General features: G+C 42.9%; 1 protein-coding gene across 1 annotated transcript in view; it reads right to left on the reverse strand.

Annotated features, from left to right (window-relative positions):
* The window catches only part of LOC311130573 (lysine-specific demethylase 4B-like), a 67,249-nt gene extending 49,605 nt beyond the window's left edge, over positions 1 to 17,644 (reverse strand). The window contains exons 1-3 of the mRNA XM_084163340.1: positions 17,528 to 17,644; positions 2,664 to 3,004; positions 2,107 to 2,282 (exon numbers count right to left, since the gene is read on the reverse strand). Coding sequence (XP_084019466.1) covers positions 2,107 to 2,282; positions 2,664 to 2,990 — 503 coding nt within the window. The 5' untranslated portion in view covers positions 2,991 to 3,004; positions 17,528 to 17,644. The remainder of the gene's footprint in view (positions 1 to 2,106; positions 2,283 to 2,663; positions 3,005 to 17,527) is intronic.
* Between the last annotated feature and the right edge of the window lie 627 nt (positions 17,645 to 18,271).

The raw sequence follows: 18,271 nt of genomic DNA on the forward strand, positions 1-18,271 counted from the left end.
GTTATAGCTAATTTCTAGTCAACAATGCCCGGGGAGTGGTTGCTTCCTACAAGAGCTCAAAATGTATGCATTTCTAGCCATCTTTGAAAAGCAAGTCAGGTAAAGAGCTGTCTTAAAGGGGCAGTGTTGTATTTTGAGACGGACTTGAACAATAGGCAGAGCGTAGCATAATTTCTCTGATTCTCTGTAATAATGGTATGGGAATAATAATGACATTTATTTTGCAAAGACAACATTTTCAGGCACCTTGTCTGAAGTGGATAAACTGGTTAATGTCAAGCCCTGCATGTCTTTTTTCAAAAGTCTCATGGAATATAGGCCTACGTTGAACACCACACATAGGCTGCCACTGTAGACTGAATGATAGAACAGCTATTTCTATGTTAAAAATGTTATGGGATGCATTTTTGTCCATTGTTTGATGGTAGGCCACTGTGGTAGACCTACATTATGATCAAATAGACACAGTAGCCTACTCGGCCACTGTTAAAACTGTAACTTAAAGCGGGTACAGCCTCAATGTTCACAGCGCCGGAAGTTGCACAGAATTTTCACAACATACAAGTTGTGAAAGTCGTGGTCCTCTGTAGCTCAGCTGGTAGAGCACAGCGCTTGTAACGCCAACGTAGTGGGTTCGATACCCGGAATCACCCATACAAAAAAAGATGTATGCACGCATGACTGTAAGTCGCTTTGGATAAAAGCGTCTGCTAAATGGCATACTATTAAGTTTGCGCTCAGCAGACCTGAAATTTGCCCCGTGCCAATTTTTTTTAAATGACTCTAGGGTGGCAACACATGAATTAATGATTTCAAAGTGGGCTTTCTCCATTCTGATTGCTTAATACTGTTCAATCCAACTTCAATCAACATTTGTTTTAAGCATTTTCATCAATTTCTGCATTTCCTGCACTTTTGTTATCATTTCCACACTGTGGCACGTAGGGCTGCATGATATGGGCAAACAATCTAGGCCTTGTTTATTGGGGTACTGTTCGAATCATGGAAATATAATGATTCTTGTAATTCAATAGTTGGTATATAGTGGGCAACACTTTGAATACATTGTTGTTTGACATGACAACAAATAAATAGGAATTATTGTGACAGGTTAGGAACCAAAGTGTTGGTCAGCGTTTCCCAGGGGACCCTATACGATGTTACATTTAACTTAATCATGTAGATAGCTAGCATTGATAGCTAGCTAACTAACATATTCATGCTTCACCTATTCCTCTCTGATTTAGAAGATACTGTTGCACAAACAACATGTTGATCTAGACCTACACCAGCACTGGTATCAGGCTGTATTATCTAGCTAGGTTTGCTCTAACTGATTACATTTAGCTAGCTAGCTATTCAGCTAACTAGCGATTAGCATTACCATCTAACATTTATTTTTTGCCACAACTTGCTAAAAAAATACAAACTAGCTGTTTGCAGACAGTAAGATACAAACTAATAGTGTTATTATAAAACGCTTTGAAAGCAGCATCATTGTCAACAACCTCTTATTGTGTCTGACCATGCAGACTGCAGAGTGAATGACAAGTGAAGTGCTTGTGACTCCGTGGTCGAGCAACACCAACAACTGCTTTCCTTGAGAGGCAGTGCTTGTTGTGGGAAGCAGCATGCAGGAAGAGGGAGAGAGACAACTTGAAAGAAGCAAACGGAGTAAACTACAAAAACAGACATTACACGCGCCGGAGTTACGTATCACATTTAACACTATTGCTATTTTAACTGCCTTGATTCTAAATGTATGTTGTTTCTATTGTATATATAAAAAGAAATCATCAGTAGAGTTTTGAGAACTGTAATAAAAAGCGCAATACAAATTAAATGTATTATTATTATTATTAATGTAGGCCGTCATTGTAAATAAGAATTTGTTCTTAACTGACTTGCCTAGTTAAATAAAGGTAAAATTAACAAACCTAACACTGAAATACTGTTATAGAAGGTAAAGTAAAAACCCAAACCGATCAGTGCATCAATATCGGTATATAGTAAAAGACAGTATACCACCCAGCCCTTATCTCTTCTGCATTATTTTGACTGTGTCTCATTGGGTGTAGAATGGCTGGTAGCTAGGTGAGGCCCTACGTTCTGCTGTTGGCCAGTTGACGGTACTCCCCGACGGTCATGGACTTCTTCTGGATGTTGTACTGGGTGAAGAGGCCCGACTGGCCCGTCACCACCTGCATGATGGGAGCCGGGATCACCATCTCCTCGATGGTGTCATACGACTGCCGCGGCTTCCAGCCGTTTGGAGGAATCACCTTCAAGAAGGGAGGGAGGGACGGTGAGAAAGTGAGTGAGGATGTGAGAGGAGATGAGAGTGAAAGTGACAGAGCAAAAGAGGGGACAGAGCAAGAGAGGGGAGGAGGTAGAGGTAGAGAGAGAGAGAGAGAGAGAGAGAGAGAGAGAGAGAGGGAGAGAAACATGTGGCCAAAGTAGGTGGCGCTACAGTAACAATACAGTAACATTGAATGGCTGAATTCAAACTAAACTGTCAGAATCTAGAGCACCCAGGAGATTTTCAATGTGAACTGTTGTATTGTTATACTGCAAAATATACACAATAGGACGACTTTTTCAGAGTAGGTCAGTTCTAGTAGGTCAGAAAACCATTTATATGAAAAGTGTGTACATGTATGTACCTTTGCCAGGCCTGCACGGTGTGCTCCTTGAGTCTCCATGTAGGCAATGTATTTGGCAAAGTCCTTGAATTCCTCCATGGTGGGCCGGAAGGTCATGATCTTACACCCCGGGTTCATGACTGGGACTGGAGGAGCAGTGGCAGGGGCTGGATCTGATGCTAGCTCTGGGGCTTGAGCTGAATCTGGGGTTAGTTCAGTGGCTAGCTCTGGGGCTAGTTCTGAGGCTAAGTCTGGAGCTGGATCTGGGGCCAGGTCTGGTGCTGGGGCGAGGTCTCGTGCTTCCAGCAACATGGTGGCAGTTGGATCTGGGGGCACTGCCAATGACATGGAGGCAGGTAGAACTGAAAATAGAAAGAGAAAAGAATGACAAACTAGAATCTAGAACAACAAAGCAATAAGACACAGCCAGACCTGTGACCATATGTATCAATTGTCTCAGAGTAGGAGGGCTGATATAGGATCAGGTCCCACCTGTCCATGTAAACGTATTCATTTTTATCTAAAAGGCTAAACGGATCTTAAATCAGCACTCCAACTCTGAGACGCTTGATACATACGGCCCCTGAACAACAGAGAGGTTTAGCCTAATGAATGACTACAATGACTACGAGGTTAGAATTTGATTCTAAACACTTCTACATTAATGTGGATGCTACCATGATTACGGATAATCCTTAATAGAACAGCGCCGGAAGAAGATGGCTGCCGTTTTACAGCCCTCTAACCAATTGTACTATTATGTGTGTTTTTCCGCGTTATTTGTAATTTATTTTGTACATAATGTTTATGCCATCGTCTCTTATAACCAAAGAGAGCTTCTGGATATCAGGACAGCGATTACTCACCTCGCGTTGGACGAACACTTTTTCTTCAACGAGGCGTTCGCGAAGGATATTCTACAGACTCCGGACAAGGCCCAGATCCCCGTCATTCGCGTGAGGAAGAGACGGAGATATCGTGGACGTAGGTCGGGGTGCCTTGTAAGGATCCGACGGCGAACGAGTAAACTGCCTCTCCCATCAATCCTATTAGCCAACGTTCAAGCTTTGGAGAATAAAATGGACGATTTAAGATTACGGTTATCCTACCAACGGGACATTAAAAACTGTAATATCTTATGTTTCACGGAGTCGTGGCTGAATGACAACAATGACAACATTCAGCTAGCAGGCTATACGCTACATCGGCAGGACAGAACGGCAGACTCGGGTAAGACGAGGGGTGGCGGTCTCTGTATTTTTGTAAACAACAGCTGGTGCACAAAATCAAATACTAAGGAAGTCTCAAGGTTTTGCTCGCCTGAGGTAGAGTATCTTATGATAAGCTGTAGACCACACTATTTACCAAGAGAGTTTTCATCTATACTTTTCATAGCTGTCTATTTACCACCACAAACCAATGCTGGCATTAAGATTGCACTGAATGAGTTGTACAAGGCCATTAATCAACAGGAAAACGCTCATCCAGATGCAGCGCTCCTAGTAGCAGGGGACTTTAATGCAGGGAAACTTAAATCCGTTCTACCTCATTTCTACCAGCATGTTAAATGTGCAACCAGAGGGGAAAAAACTCTAGACCACCTTTACTCCACACACAGAGACGCATACAAAGCTCTCCCTCGCCCTCCATTTGGCAAATCTGACCATAACTCTATCCTCCTGATTCCTGCTTATAAGCAAAAACTGAAGCAGGAAGCACCAGTGATTCGGCTAATAAAAAAGTGGTCAGATGACGCAGATGCTAAGCTACAGGACTGTTTTGCTAGCACAGACTGGAACATGTTCCGGGATTCTTCAGACAGCATTGAGGAGTACACCACATCAGTCACTGGCTTCATCAATAAGTGCATCGATGATGTCGTCCCCACAGTGACCGTACGTACATACCCCAACCAGAAGCCATGGATTACAGGAAACATCCGCACTGAGCTAAAGGGTAGAGCTGCCGCTTTCAAGGAACGGGACTCTAACCCGGACGCTTATAAGAAATCCCGCTATGACCTCCGACGAACCATCAAACAGGCAAAGAGTCAATACAGGTCTAAGATTGAATCATACTACACTGGCTCTGACGCTCGTCGGATGTGGCAGGGCTTGAAAACTATTACAGACTACAAAGGGAAGCACAGCCGCGAGCTGCCCAGTGACACAAGCCTACCAGACGAGCTAAACCACTTCTATGCTCGCTTCGAGGCAAGCAACACTGAAGCATGCATGAGAGCACCAGCTGTTCCGGACGACTATGTGATCACGCTCTCCGTAGCCGATGTGAGTAAGACTTTTAAGCAGGTCAACATTCACAAGGCCGCAGGGCCAGACGGATTACCAGGACGTGTACTCCGAGCATGTGCTGACCAACTGGCAAGTGTCTTCACTGACATTTTCAACATGTCCCTGACTGAGTCTGTAATACCAACATGTTTCAAGCAGACCACCATAGTCCCCGTGCCCAAGAACTCTAAGATAACCTGCCTAAATGACTACCGACCCGTGGCACTGACGTCTGTAGCCATGAAGTGCTTTGAAAGACTGGTCATGGCTCACATCAACAGCATAATCCCAGAAACCCTAGACCCACTCCAATTTGCATACCGCCCCAACAGATCCACAGATGATGCAATCTCTATCGCACTCCACACTGCCCTTTCCCACCTGGACAAGAGGAACACCTACGTGAGAATGCTATTCATTGACTACAGCTCAGCATTCAACACCATAGTGCCCTCAAAGCTCATCACTAAGCTAAGGATCCTGGGACTAAACACCTCCCTCTGCAACTGGATCCTGGACTTCCTGACGGGCCGCCCCCAGGTGGTAAGGGTAGGTAACAACACATCTGCCACACTGATCCTCAACACGGGGGCCCCTCAGGGGTGCGTGCTCAGTCCCCTCCTGTACTCTCTGTTCACCCATGACTGCATGGCCAGGCACGACTCCAACACCATCATTAAGTTTGCCGACGACACAACAGTGGTAGGCCTGATCACCGACAACGATGAGACAGCCTATAGGGAGGAGGTCAGAGATCTGGCCGTGTGGTGCCAGGACAACAACCTCTCCCTCAACGTGACCAAGACAAAGGAGATGATTGTGGACTACAGGAAAAAAAAGAGGACTGAGCACGCCCCCATTCTCATCGACGGGGCTGTAGTGGAACAGGTTGAGAGCTTCAAGTTCCTTGGTGTCCACATCACCAACGAACTATCATGGTCCAAACACACCAAGACAGTCGTGAAGAGGGCACGACAAAGCCTATTCCCCCTCAGGAGACTAAAAAGATTTGGCATGGGTCCTCAGATCCTAAAAAAATTCTACAGCTGCACCATCGAGAGCATCCTGACTGGTTGCATCACCGCCTGGTATGGCAACTGCTTGGCCTCTGACCGCAAGGCACTACAGAGGGTAGTGCGTACGGCCCAGTACATCACTGGGGCAAAGCTCCCTGCCATCCAGGACCTCTATACCAGGCGGTGTCAGAGGAAGGCCCTCAAAATTGTCAAAGACTCCAGTCACCCTAGTCATAGACTGTTCTCTCTGCTACCGCACGGCAAGCGGTACCGGAGTGCCAAGTCTAGGTCCAAAAGACTTCTCAACAGCTTCTACCCCCAAGCCATAAGACTCCTGAACAGCTAATCATGGCTACCCGGACTATTTGCACTGCCCCCCCACCCCATCCTTTTTACGCTGCTGCTACTCTGTTAAGTATTTATGCATAGTCACTTTAACTCTACCCACATGTACATATTACCTCAACTACCTCAACTAGCCGGTGCCCCCGCACACTGACTATGCAACGGTACCCCCCTGTATATATAGCCTCCCTACTGTCACTTTATTCTATTGTATATATAGCCTCCCTACTGTCACTTTATTTTTTACTTCTGCTCTTTTTTTCTCAACACTTTTTTGTTGTTGTTTTATTCTTACTTTTTTGTTTAAAATAAATGCACTGTTGGTTAAGGGCTGTAAGTAAGCATTTCACTGTAATGTCTGCACCTGTTGTATTCGGCGCATGTGACCAATAAAATTTGATTTGATTTGATTTGATTTAATGAATCATGAATAGTGGGTTCGATCCCCGGGACCACCCATACGTAAAAATGTATGCACGCATGACTGTAAGTCGCTTTGGATAAAAGCATCTGCTAAATGGCATATTATTATTATTATTATTATTATTATGAGTGAGAAAGTTACAGATGCAAAAAATATCATACCCCCAAGACATGCTTGAACCTCTCACCATTCCAATAACAGGGAAGGTTAGCATTTTTTGGGGGGTATGATATTATTGCCTTTCACTTTCTCACTCATCATTATTCACGATTCATTCAAGATTATCCGTAATAATGGTAGCACTCACATTAATGTAGTGTTTAGAAACATATTCTATTCTTATTTCCAATTAAAGTGACTCCAAAATGTCACAATACATTATTTACCATACATTTCTATTGGGCACAAAATAATCTGAAACACAACCAAAACAAACAGCAAATGAATCCCAAAAATGTGCAGTCACAAGCTTGATGTAGTCATTGCGTGCTATGAATATGGGACCAAATAAGTGCTGTAATTTCTAAACGGTTCACCCGATATGGATGAAAATGCCCTCAAATGAAAGCTGACAGTCTGCACTTTAACCTCATAGTCATTTCAAATCTAAAGTGCTGGAGTACAGAGCAAAAACAACCAAAAATGTGTCACTGTCCAAATACTTTTGGAGCTCACCTTATAGGCTACCCATTAATGTTCGTAAACAATGAATTTGTAAACAAGCAATGTATAGCCAAAATATGTTTATAAATGATTATTTTGGTCTCATCTACTGTCAATCCTTGCTTGGATAACTCCAACTCCAACTACACTGAACAAAAACATAAACGCAACATGTAAAAGTGTTGGTCCCATGTTTTATGACTGTTAGTCGCTTTGGATAAAAGCGTCTGCTAAATGGCATATTATTATTATTATTATTATGAGCTGAAATAAAAGATCCCAGAAATGTTTCATACCTACAACAAGCTTACTTCTCTCAAATGTTCCACAGCCAAAGCCATAAACCCCACTACTTTCTAAAATGTTTCTTCTTAAAATCTGATTTTAAACCTAACCCTTAACCCACTGCTAACCTTATGACTTACCGTAACCTTAAAGCGCATTTTTGTTTTCATACATTTTTACGATAGACAATTTTGACTTTGTGGCTGTGGTAACTAGTGACAACCGCAAAGTAGCCTAAACGGAAATTAGACGGCCACAATTATTCCAAAACGCAGCTCGTTGTTGGAACACATATTTCCCGACTTGAGTCAACCAGTCCATTTAGAATTTGTGATAAAACTGTTGTTATTTGGCAAGGAATGTAGCTTGTGTATCCCATCAGTTAAATACGTTTTTATAGTCACTCATTTCTGTAGGCCTAACAGGAGCACACGTAGAGGGAGTGGTCGGAACGCAATTGAGTGAGTTTGACATGGAGGGGAAAGGGAATTTAGGGAGAAGAACTGTTTGATGCTTGGCTTGGTTTCTTTTTTGTTGTGCCCCACAAATGCACATGTACAAATGGAACACTAGTCAAAGCAAATTAATGGCATCTTCAAGACATAATTTAGACCTAATAGTTTGACAGTATTTGAAAAAAAATTGATCTCTGGTTAAAGATCGAGTTTTAACGTCCGTTCGAGTACTAGATTACTCATGCCCATCCCTAGTCAGTTCATGACATTATTACTGAATCTGAACGTTTGACCCCAAGGAATTATTTCCCCAAGATTATTTTGAAGGCTCAGATGGTGTTGGGATAGGTGGTTGGTTAGCCTACTGAATTTACAATTTAGGTATAGTTCTAAAATCTAATCTGCTGAATATGAGCACATACAGCTCTGGAAAACAATTAAGAGACCACTTAAATCAGCATCTCTACATGTATGACAGCCATTCCATTCCAGTGTCTGTTGAATTCCAACACAGGCACACCTCATTCTACTGAATTAGGTACTGATTAGGTGATCACCTGAACCAAATCTTATTTAACGAGGAAAAGTATAAAAACCACTGCTGTGGTCATCACTATCCTCTTGCAATAGGACCAGCTGGATGGCAAAAACAGTGCTAATAGTACCTCAAAAGTAATATTAATCAAAAAATAACTATTGACCATGCCAAAAGAGTTGAAAAGGAAAGTTTTGAGTGAGGAAAAGAAGGGTTAAATTCTGGCTTTACTGGCAGAGGGATACAGTAAGCGTCAGGTTGCTTCCATCCTTAAAATGTCAATGACGGCGGTTCATAAGAACAAGTTCAAGCAGCAGACATTGGGGACAACAAAGCTACAGACTGGCAGAGGGTGAAAACGACTCTACTGACCGAGATGACCACCAACTCATTTGAATGTCACTCAACAACCGTAGGATGACATCAAGTGACCTACAAAAAGAATGGCAAACGGCAGCTGGGGTGAAGTGCACGACGAGGACGGTTCGAAACAGGCTCCTAGGGGCAGGGCTGAAGTCGTGCAAAGCTAGAAAAAATCCCTTCATCAATGAGAAGCAAAGAAGAGCCAGGCTGAGGTTTGCAAAAGACCATAAGGATTGGACCGTAGAGGACTGGAGTAATGTCATCTTCTCTGATGAGTCCAATTTTCAGCTTTGCCCAACACCTGGTCGTCTAAATGGTTAGACGGAGACCTGGAGAGGCCTACAAGCCACAGTGTCTCGCACCCACTGTGAAATTTGGTGGAGGATCGGTGATGATCTGGGGGTGCTTCAGCAAGGCTGGAATCGGGCAGATTTGTCTTTGTGAAGGACGCATGAATCAAGCCATGTGCAAGGTTGTCCTGGAAGAAAACGTGCTTCCCTTTGCTCTGACATTGTTCCCCAACTCTGAGGATGGTTTTTCAAGCAGGACAATGCGCCATGCCACACAGCCAGGTCAATCAAGGTGTGGATGGAGGACCACCAGATCAAGACCATGTCATGGCCAGCCCAATCTCCAGACCTGAACCCCATTGAAAACTTCTGGAATGTGATCAAGAGGAAGATGGATGGTCACAAGCTATTAAACAAAGCCGAGCTGCTTGAATTTTTGCGCAAGGAGTGGCATAAAGTCACCCAACATCACTGTGAAAGACTGGTGGAGAGCATGCCAAGACGCATGAAAGCTGTGATTGAAAATCAGGGTTATTCCACCAAATATTGATTTCTGAACTCTTCCTAAGTTAAAACATTAGTATTGTGTTGTTTAAAAATGAACATGAACTTATTTTCTTTGCATTATTCGAGGTCTGACAACACTACATATTTTTTGTTATTTTGACCAGTTGTCATTTTCTGCAAATAAATGCTCTTAATGACAATATTTCTATTTGGAATTTGGGAGAAATGTTGTCAGTAGTTTATAGAATAAAACACATACCTATAAATAGTAAAACAAGAGAAACTGATCATTTTGCAGTGGTCTCTTAATTTCTTCCAGAGCTGTATATGAACACAAATTAAAAGGAGCAATCTGGGGTTCAAACAACAAAGTGGTGACTCAAACACTTTTTTGTAAACAGCAAAGGGTTGGGGCTGAAGAAATGTAACCACTCAAATTCATAAAGGGTGCTATGGACGCAAGGACTGACCATCCAGGCAGGAGATCAAAATATGTAGGCCTACATTGTTTTCAAACAATGGAGTAAAATTAGCTTATTTTTAGAGTTCAGGTGGTGTAAGACAGTTCATGATGATGGATATTATATTATTCAAGAATATATACAACGGCTATATATCATTCACTTAAAAGTCCAAAGATGGATGTAGGCTAGCCCAATAATGAACTAAAACAGCCTAATGTTACTCCTTATAGTCCAAGGACCTTACATGTTCTGTTTCGAGAAGAATTAGCTCTGGCAGCAAAAACAGCCAAATACTCCATCTAAACATGAATTGAAACTCAATGGCGAATGTGCATAAAGATGGCAGAATTTAGATATGTCATTGTTTTAGCACTATCTACTGAGTTTTTAAACTACGGCACGCGACATGGTTCAATGTGCCAATAAATCAGCACAATCAACTTTTTCATTATAATTTTTTTATTGTCGTCATCTTGAAGCTAGAATTGGGAACATGTACACTGTGCTAATGACCATACAAAAAAAGAGTAACCGATAGCAATGTACAATACGGCGAACTTAGCAAATGCAAAATATAGACTGTTTTAACCGGTATTAACACAGCTGCAACCGACAGTATTTTTCAGGGACAACATGTTTGTGGTGTCCGTCTTTCATTCACACACGTGTTCGGGGAGCCACACTACATGGCCAAAGGTATGTGGACACCCCTTCAAATTAGTGGATTTGGCTATTTCAGCCACACCCGTTGCTGACAGGTGTATAAAATAGAGCACACAGCCATGCAATCTCCATAGACAAATATTGGCAGTAGAATGGCCCCTACTGAAGAGCTCAGTGACTTTCAACGTGGCACCGTCACAGGATGCCACCTTTCCAACAAGTCATTACATCACATTTCTGCCCTGCTAGAGCTTCCCCTGTCAACTGTATGTGCAGTTATTGTGAAGTGGAAACATCTAGGAGCAACTACGGCTCAGCTGCGAAGTGGTAGGCCACCCAAGCTCACAGAACGGGACCACCAAGAGCTGACGCACGTAAAAATTGTCTGTCCTCGGTTACAACACTCACTACTGAGTTCCAAACAGCCTCTGGAAGCAACGTCAGCACAAGAACTGTTCGTCAGGAACTTCATGAAATTGGTTTCCATGGCCGAGCAGCCAGCCGCACACAAGCCTAAGATCACCATACACAATGCCAAGCGTCGGCTGGAGTGGTGTAAAGTTCGCCGCCATTGGACTCTGGAGCAGTGGAAACACGTTCTCAGGAGTGATTAATCACACTTCACCATCTGGCAGTCCGACGGATAAATCTGGGTTTGGCGGATGCCAGGAGAACACAACCTGCCCCAATGCATAGTGCTAACTAGGGCTGTGGCGGTCATGAAATTTTGTCAGCCGGTGTTTCTCAAGCAAAATAACTGTCGGTCTCACAGTAATTGACCGGTAATTAACATAAACACATTTAGCATCTCCTGGCTTCCACACATAGCCTACAAGCCATTAAAAAAAGTATAATAATCCATGTAATATAGCCTACACCTTCACAATAAATCCATTACTTATTTTAGACAGGTCTAAAGAAGCATGATATGAAGAAAATGTAGTCTATTTCAGAAGAAAATAATAACATACTCTGAGTTGTCCTTATGTTAGATCCTGATGTGGCTATGCAAAATGGCTGTGGGCTACACTACTTCATTTAGCAGACTGGATTTGCTTATAATTCTGTGGCATTATTTTATAGTATAAAGAATACAATTGAACAAAGCTGAAAAATATATAAATATTTTCTCCAAGCGATTTGAGGGAGTGCGCACATGCTGCTATTCTGTGCTGAGCAGTTAAAAAATAAATAGGTACTCCTAGAGTGGCCTGCGAAAGTATTCACCCATTTTACATTTACATTTTAGTCATTTAGCAGACGCTCTTATCCAGAGCGACTTACAGTTAGTGAATACATTTTTTTTTTATATATACACTGCTCAAAAAAATAAAGGGAACACTTAAACAACACAATGTAACTCCAAGTCAATCACACTTCTGTGAAATCAAACTGTCCACTTAGGAAGCAACACTGATTGACAATACATTTCACATGCTGTTGTGCAAATGGAATAGACAACAGGTGGAAATTATAGGCAATTAGCAAGACACCCCCAATAAAGGACTGGTTTTGCAGGTGGTCACCACAGACCACTTCTCAGTTCCTATGCTTCCTGGCTGATGTTTTGGTCACGTTTGAATGCTGGCGGTGCTTTCACTCTAGTGGTAGCATGAGACGGAGTCTACAACCCACACAAGTGGCTCAGGTAGTGCAGCTCATCCAGGATGGCACATCAATGCGAGCTTTGGCAAGAAGGTTTGCTGTGTCTGTCAGCGTAGTGTCCAGAGCATGGAGGCGCTACCAGGAGACATGCCAGTACATCAGGAGACGTGGAGGAGGCCGTAGGAGGGCAACAACCCAGCAGCAGGACTGCTATCTCCGCCTTTGTGCAAGGAGGAGCACTGCCAGAGCCCTGCAAAATGACCTCCAGCAGGCCACAAATGTGCATGTGTCTGCTCAAACGGTCAGAAACAGACTCCATGAGGGTGGTATGATGGCCCGACGTCCACAGGTGGGGGTTGTGCTTACAGCCCAACACCGTGCAGGACGTTTGGCATTTGCTAGAGAACACCAAGATTGGCAAATTCGCCACTGGCGCCCTGTGCTCTTCACAGATGAAAGCAGGTTCACACTGAGTACATGTGACAGACGTGACAGAGTCTGGAGACGCCGTGGAGAACGTTCTGCTGCCTGCAACATCCTCCAGCATGACCGGTTTGGCGGTGGGTCAGTCATGGTGTGGGGTGGCATTTCTTTGGGGGGCCGCACAGCCCTCCATGTGCTCGCCAGAGGTAGCCTGACTGCCATTAGGTACTGAGATGAGATCCTCAGACCCCTTGTGAGACCATATGCTGGTGCGGTTGGCCCTGGGTTCGTCCTAATGCAAGACAATGCTAGACCTCATGTGGCTGGAGTGTGTCAGCAGTTCCTGCAAGAGGAAGGCATTGATGCTATGGACTGGCCCGCCCGCTCCCCAGACCTGAATCCAATTGAGCACATCTGGGACATCATGTCTCGCTCCATCCACCAACGCCACGTTGCACCACAGACTGTCCAGGAGTTGGCGGATGCTTTAGTCCAGGTTTGGGAGGAGATCCCTCAGGAGACCATCCGCCACCTCATCAGGAGCATGCCCAGGCGTTGTAGGGAGGTCATACAGGCACGTGGAGGCCACACACACTACTGAGCCTCATTTTGACTTGTTTTAAGGACATTACATCAAAGTTGGATCAGCCTGTAGTGTGGTTTTCCACTTTAATTTTGAGGGTGACTCCAAATCCAGACCTCCATGGGTTGATAAATTTGATTTCCATTGATAATTTTTTTGTGATTTTGTTGTCAGCACATTCAACTATATAAAGAAAAAAGTATTTCATAAGATTATTTCATTCATTCAGATCTAGGATGTGTTATTTTAGTGTTCCTTTTATTTTTTTGAGTAGTGTATATACTGGCCCCCCGTATAGGAATCGTGTGGGCAGAACTGAAAAATTGTGTGTGCGAGCAAGGAGGCCTACAAACCTGACTCAGTTACACCAACTCTGTCAGTTGCAAACGCCATGCTCTATCAACTGAGCTACATCCCTGCCGGCCATTCCCTCCCCTACCCTGGACGACGCTGGGCCAATTGTGCGCCGCCCATGAGTCTCCCGGTCGCGGCCGGCTGCGACAGAGCCTGGATTCGAACCAGGATCTCTAGTGGCACAGTTAGCACTGCGATGCAGTGCCTTAGACCACTGCGCCACCCCCTTGGCATTTTTCCTATTTTGTTGCCTTACAACCTGCAATTAAAATTTATTTTTGGGGGGTTTGTATCATTTGATTTACACAACATGCCTACCATTTTGAAGATGCAAAATATTTTTTCTTGTGAAACAATCAAGAAATAAGACAAAAAACTTGAGCGTGCATAACTATTCACCCCCCCAGAGTCAATACTTTGTAGAGCCACCTTTTGCAGCAATTACAGCTGCAAGTCTCTTGGGGTATGTCTCTATATGCTTGGCACATCTAGCCACTGGGATCTTTGCCCATTCTTTAAGGCAAAACTGCTCCAGTTCCTTCAAGTTGGATGGGTTCCACTGGTGTACAGCAATCTTTAAGTCATACCACAGATTCTCAATTGGATTGAGGTCTGGGCTTTGACTAGGCCATTTCAAGACATTTAAAATGTTTCCCCTTAAACCACTGGAGTGTTGCTTTAGCAGTATGCTTAGGGTCATTGTCCTGTTGGAAGGTGAGCCTCCGTCCCAGTCTCAAATATCTGGACGACTGAAACAGGTTTCCCTCAAGAATTTCCCTGTATTTAGCGGAATCCATCATTCCTTCAATTCTGACCAGTTTCTCAGTCCCTGCCGATGAAAAACATCCCCACAGCATGATGCTGCCACCACCATGCTTCACTGTGGGGATGGTGTTCTCGGGGTGATGAGAGGTGTTGGGGTTGCGCCAGACATAGCGTTTTCCTTGATGGCCAAAAAGCTCAATTTTAGTCTCATCTGACCAGAGTACCTTCTTCCATATGTTTGGGGAGTCCCACATGGCTTTTGGCGAACACCAAACGTGTTTGCTTATTTTTTTCTTTAAGCAATGGCTTTGTTCTGGCCACTCTTCCGTAAAGCCCAGCTCTGTGGAGTGTACGGCTTAAAGTGGTCGTATGGACAGATACTCCAATCTCCGCTGTGGAGCTTTGCAGCTCCTTCAGGGTTATCTTTGGTCTCTTTGTTGCCTCTCTGATTAATGCCTTCCTTGCCTGGTCCGTGAAAAAAAAGAAGAGGGTGTCTTGCAAGCTGAAGAACACCATCCCAACCGTGAAGCACGGGGTGGCAGCATCATGCTGTGGGGGTGCTTTGCTGCAGGAGGGACTGGTGCACTTCACAAAATAGATGGCATCATGAGGAAGGAAAATGATGTGGATATATTGAAGCAACATCTCAAGACATCAGTCAGGAAGTTAAAGCTTGGTCGCAAATGGACAATGACCTCAAGCATACTTCCAAAGTTGTGGCAAAATGGCTTAAGGACAACAAAGTCAAGGTATTGGAGTGGCCATCACAAAGCCCTGACCTCAAGCCTATAGAAAATGTGTGGGCAGAACTGAAAAATTGTGTGTGCGTACAAGGAGGCCTACAAACCTGACTCAGTTACACCAACTCTGTCAGGAGGAATGGGCCAAAATTCACCCAACTTATTGTGGGAAGCTTGTGGAAGGCTACCCGAAACGTTTGACCCAAGTTAAACAATTTAAAGGCAATGCTACCAAATACTAATTGAGTGTATGTCAACTTCTGACCCACTGGGAATGTGATGAAATAAATAAAAGCTGAAATAAATCATTCTCTCTACTATTATTCTGACATTTCACATTCTTAAAATAAAGTGGTGATCCTAACTGACCTAAGACAGGGAATTTAATTAAATGTCAGGAATTGTGAAAAACTGAGTTTAAATGTATTTGGCTAAGGTGTATGTAAACTTCCGACTGTATATATATATATATATGATGGGATGTATAGACATTATGGACAGTATGTGGATAGAATATTTAATATATCTGTAGGATACGTAGGATAGAATAGTATATATACAGCAATAGTTGAATAGGATGGCATTGACTAGAATACAGTATATACATATGAAATGAGTAAAACAGTATGTAAACATTATTAAAGTGACCAGTGATTCCATGTCTATGTACATAGAGCAGCAGCCTCTAAGGTGCAGGGTTGAGTAACCTGGTGGTAGCCGGCTAGTGACAGTGACTAAGTTCAGGGCAGGGTAATGGGTGGAGGCCAGTTAACAGTTATATAAACAATTAACAGGTCGGACATTTCCGACTTCCCTAGTTCCGACTAGCATGTGAACACAGCATTAGCTAGCCAATGTCACCATGACATCGCCTACAAGCGTGATCAGGGATTTCTATTGGAGAAGCAGTTTCTGCCTATCTTCATACTGTACTGTCTTTGTTACTATCGTCAATAGGCGCTAAATGTAGTTAGTGTCTATGAACGGGTTAGGATGTAGCCTACCAATCCCAGATTGCTCCTTTAACTATACGATGTTATATTTACTATACATCTAAATACCTATTAAAACACATTTAATCTATAATCAAAACACGTTTATCCTGTCACTTCTTAAAACTCTTTGTGATGTTATTACTATACAATTTTTATTTATTGCCTACATTATATTTTTTCTTCATTTTCATTGTAAATACTCTTGAGATAAGACATTGAAAAGCACTCACTAACCTTGTTCTTAAATTTATTCATACACTTTTTTCTAAATTCTGCATGTTGCTATGGTATGGCAGGACGCATGCCAGGCAGTTACAGCTGGCTATAACAAAAAAAAACAGCGAACTTAAAGCCAATAACGTTTTCTGACTGGCTAGCCAACTATCTTCGCAAATATTAGAGGAGCTATCAGTTGTAGCTAGTACTAACACACTGACTAAACTGGCAAACGTATTAAAGGAATTGAAAGTAAAGACATGAATAGCGTCATGGACTCGCGAGTTATTTGTAACGCTAGCATACTAGCACGTATTTCAAGGTAGCAAGCAAGCTAGCTAGCTACGTGCAGAAATAGCTCGCGTGCACAAGTATGATGACCGTCTTGACGTACCTAGCAAACTCGATATTCAGAACGAACAGTGGTTTACTAGCATGACATGTTATGGATCGATCAAAAACGATTGTGTGGTGTTACTCATGTAAGCGATACATGCTAACTACCTGGGTGCCAGAGATACGTAATTAAAGCTAAGCTAACGTTAGCTACTTGGCGCTAGCAAACCACAGCTGAAATTTCTTACAGCTATTTGCTAGCTAAAATTGGTGTTCTTACACTACCTGTAAGAAAACGCAAATTTCAACTGTTGGTAAACTCTCAAACGTTACGTGTCGAATGACCGTTTCGGAGTTCATTTGAATTTTGACAGCCAGTACTCTGTTGTACTCTACAACCCGTGCACAGTCAGCAGGCTGCCTTCCTCATTCCATAAAAGTCAACAAAACAACCGCACCACCATTGCTGCTGGCTTAGGCTAGCTACAACTGTTTAGATCACTTCGGAAATAACATGTGTATCTAAATGCACTTGATCCCACCAAAAATGAGCAAATCATACATTACCTCCTGCAGCAAATTATGTTCCTTTCTTTATTTTTCTCAATCGATTTCTCGTTTTATAAAATCCACACGATCGATTACCGTTGAGCATTAGCTACTTGGTTGCACACAGACGAGCTCGGGCTCATGCCCTCCTTCACGAGCTTCAGCTCAGTGATTGGCCAGACCATGTTTGTAGGTATTCACTATGGTTTTCTTTGGCTGATCTCGTTGATAAATGGATAGATTAACCAATAGCAAGAGCTAAATCAACGTTCTCCGGTTTTGAAGGGGTTAGTCTCAAGGAAGCGTCATTTCGCAATACCAAAAAAGGATTACATAAACGTGTACTACAAAAGTCCTCTGAACGGTGCTTCTCTGAAGAAATGTACAATTGATCCAAATGTAGCCATTTTATTAGGAACAGTGCAGCATCCTTTGAAAAAAATAAAATAAGAAAGACGTGTACATACTTTTAATAATGGTAGCGAAAACCTATGGATTCCAGCCAGGCAATGCGTGCCAAGAATGTATTGTAATACATGGCAGTATAACAAACAAGCAGTTTCAAATGGACATTCTGAATTCTCTATGCAATTCTTATTGTAAAAAAAAAAAAAAGACAGTAATCATAACATTGAACAAAAGGCACCATTTACATTCTTTATATTTCAGTTACATTTCAATTTAGCTATTTTTATTATTTAAAAAAGTATTAAGATTTATTGGGAAATTCTGCACTTGGGAAAACATGTGCAAGGAAGTTAC

The sequence above is a fragment of the Coregonus lavaretus genome, assembly GCF_964263955.1.
Source record: "Coregonus lavaretus genome assembly, chromosome: 6".
Classification (NCBI taxonomy): Eukaryota; Metazoa; Chordata; class Actinopteri; order Salmoniformes; family Salmonidae; genus Coregonus; species Coregonus lavaretus.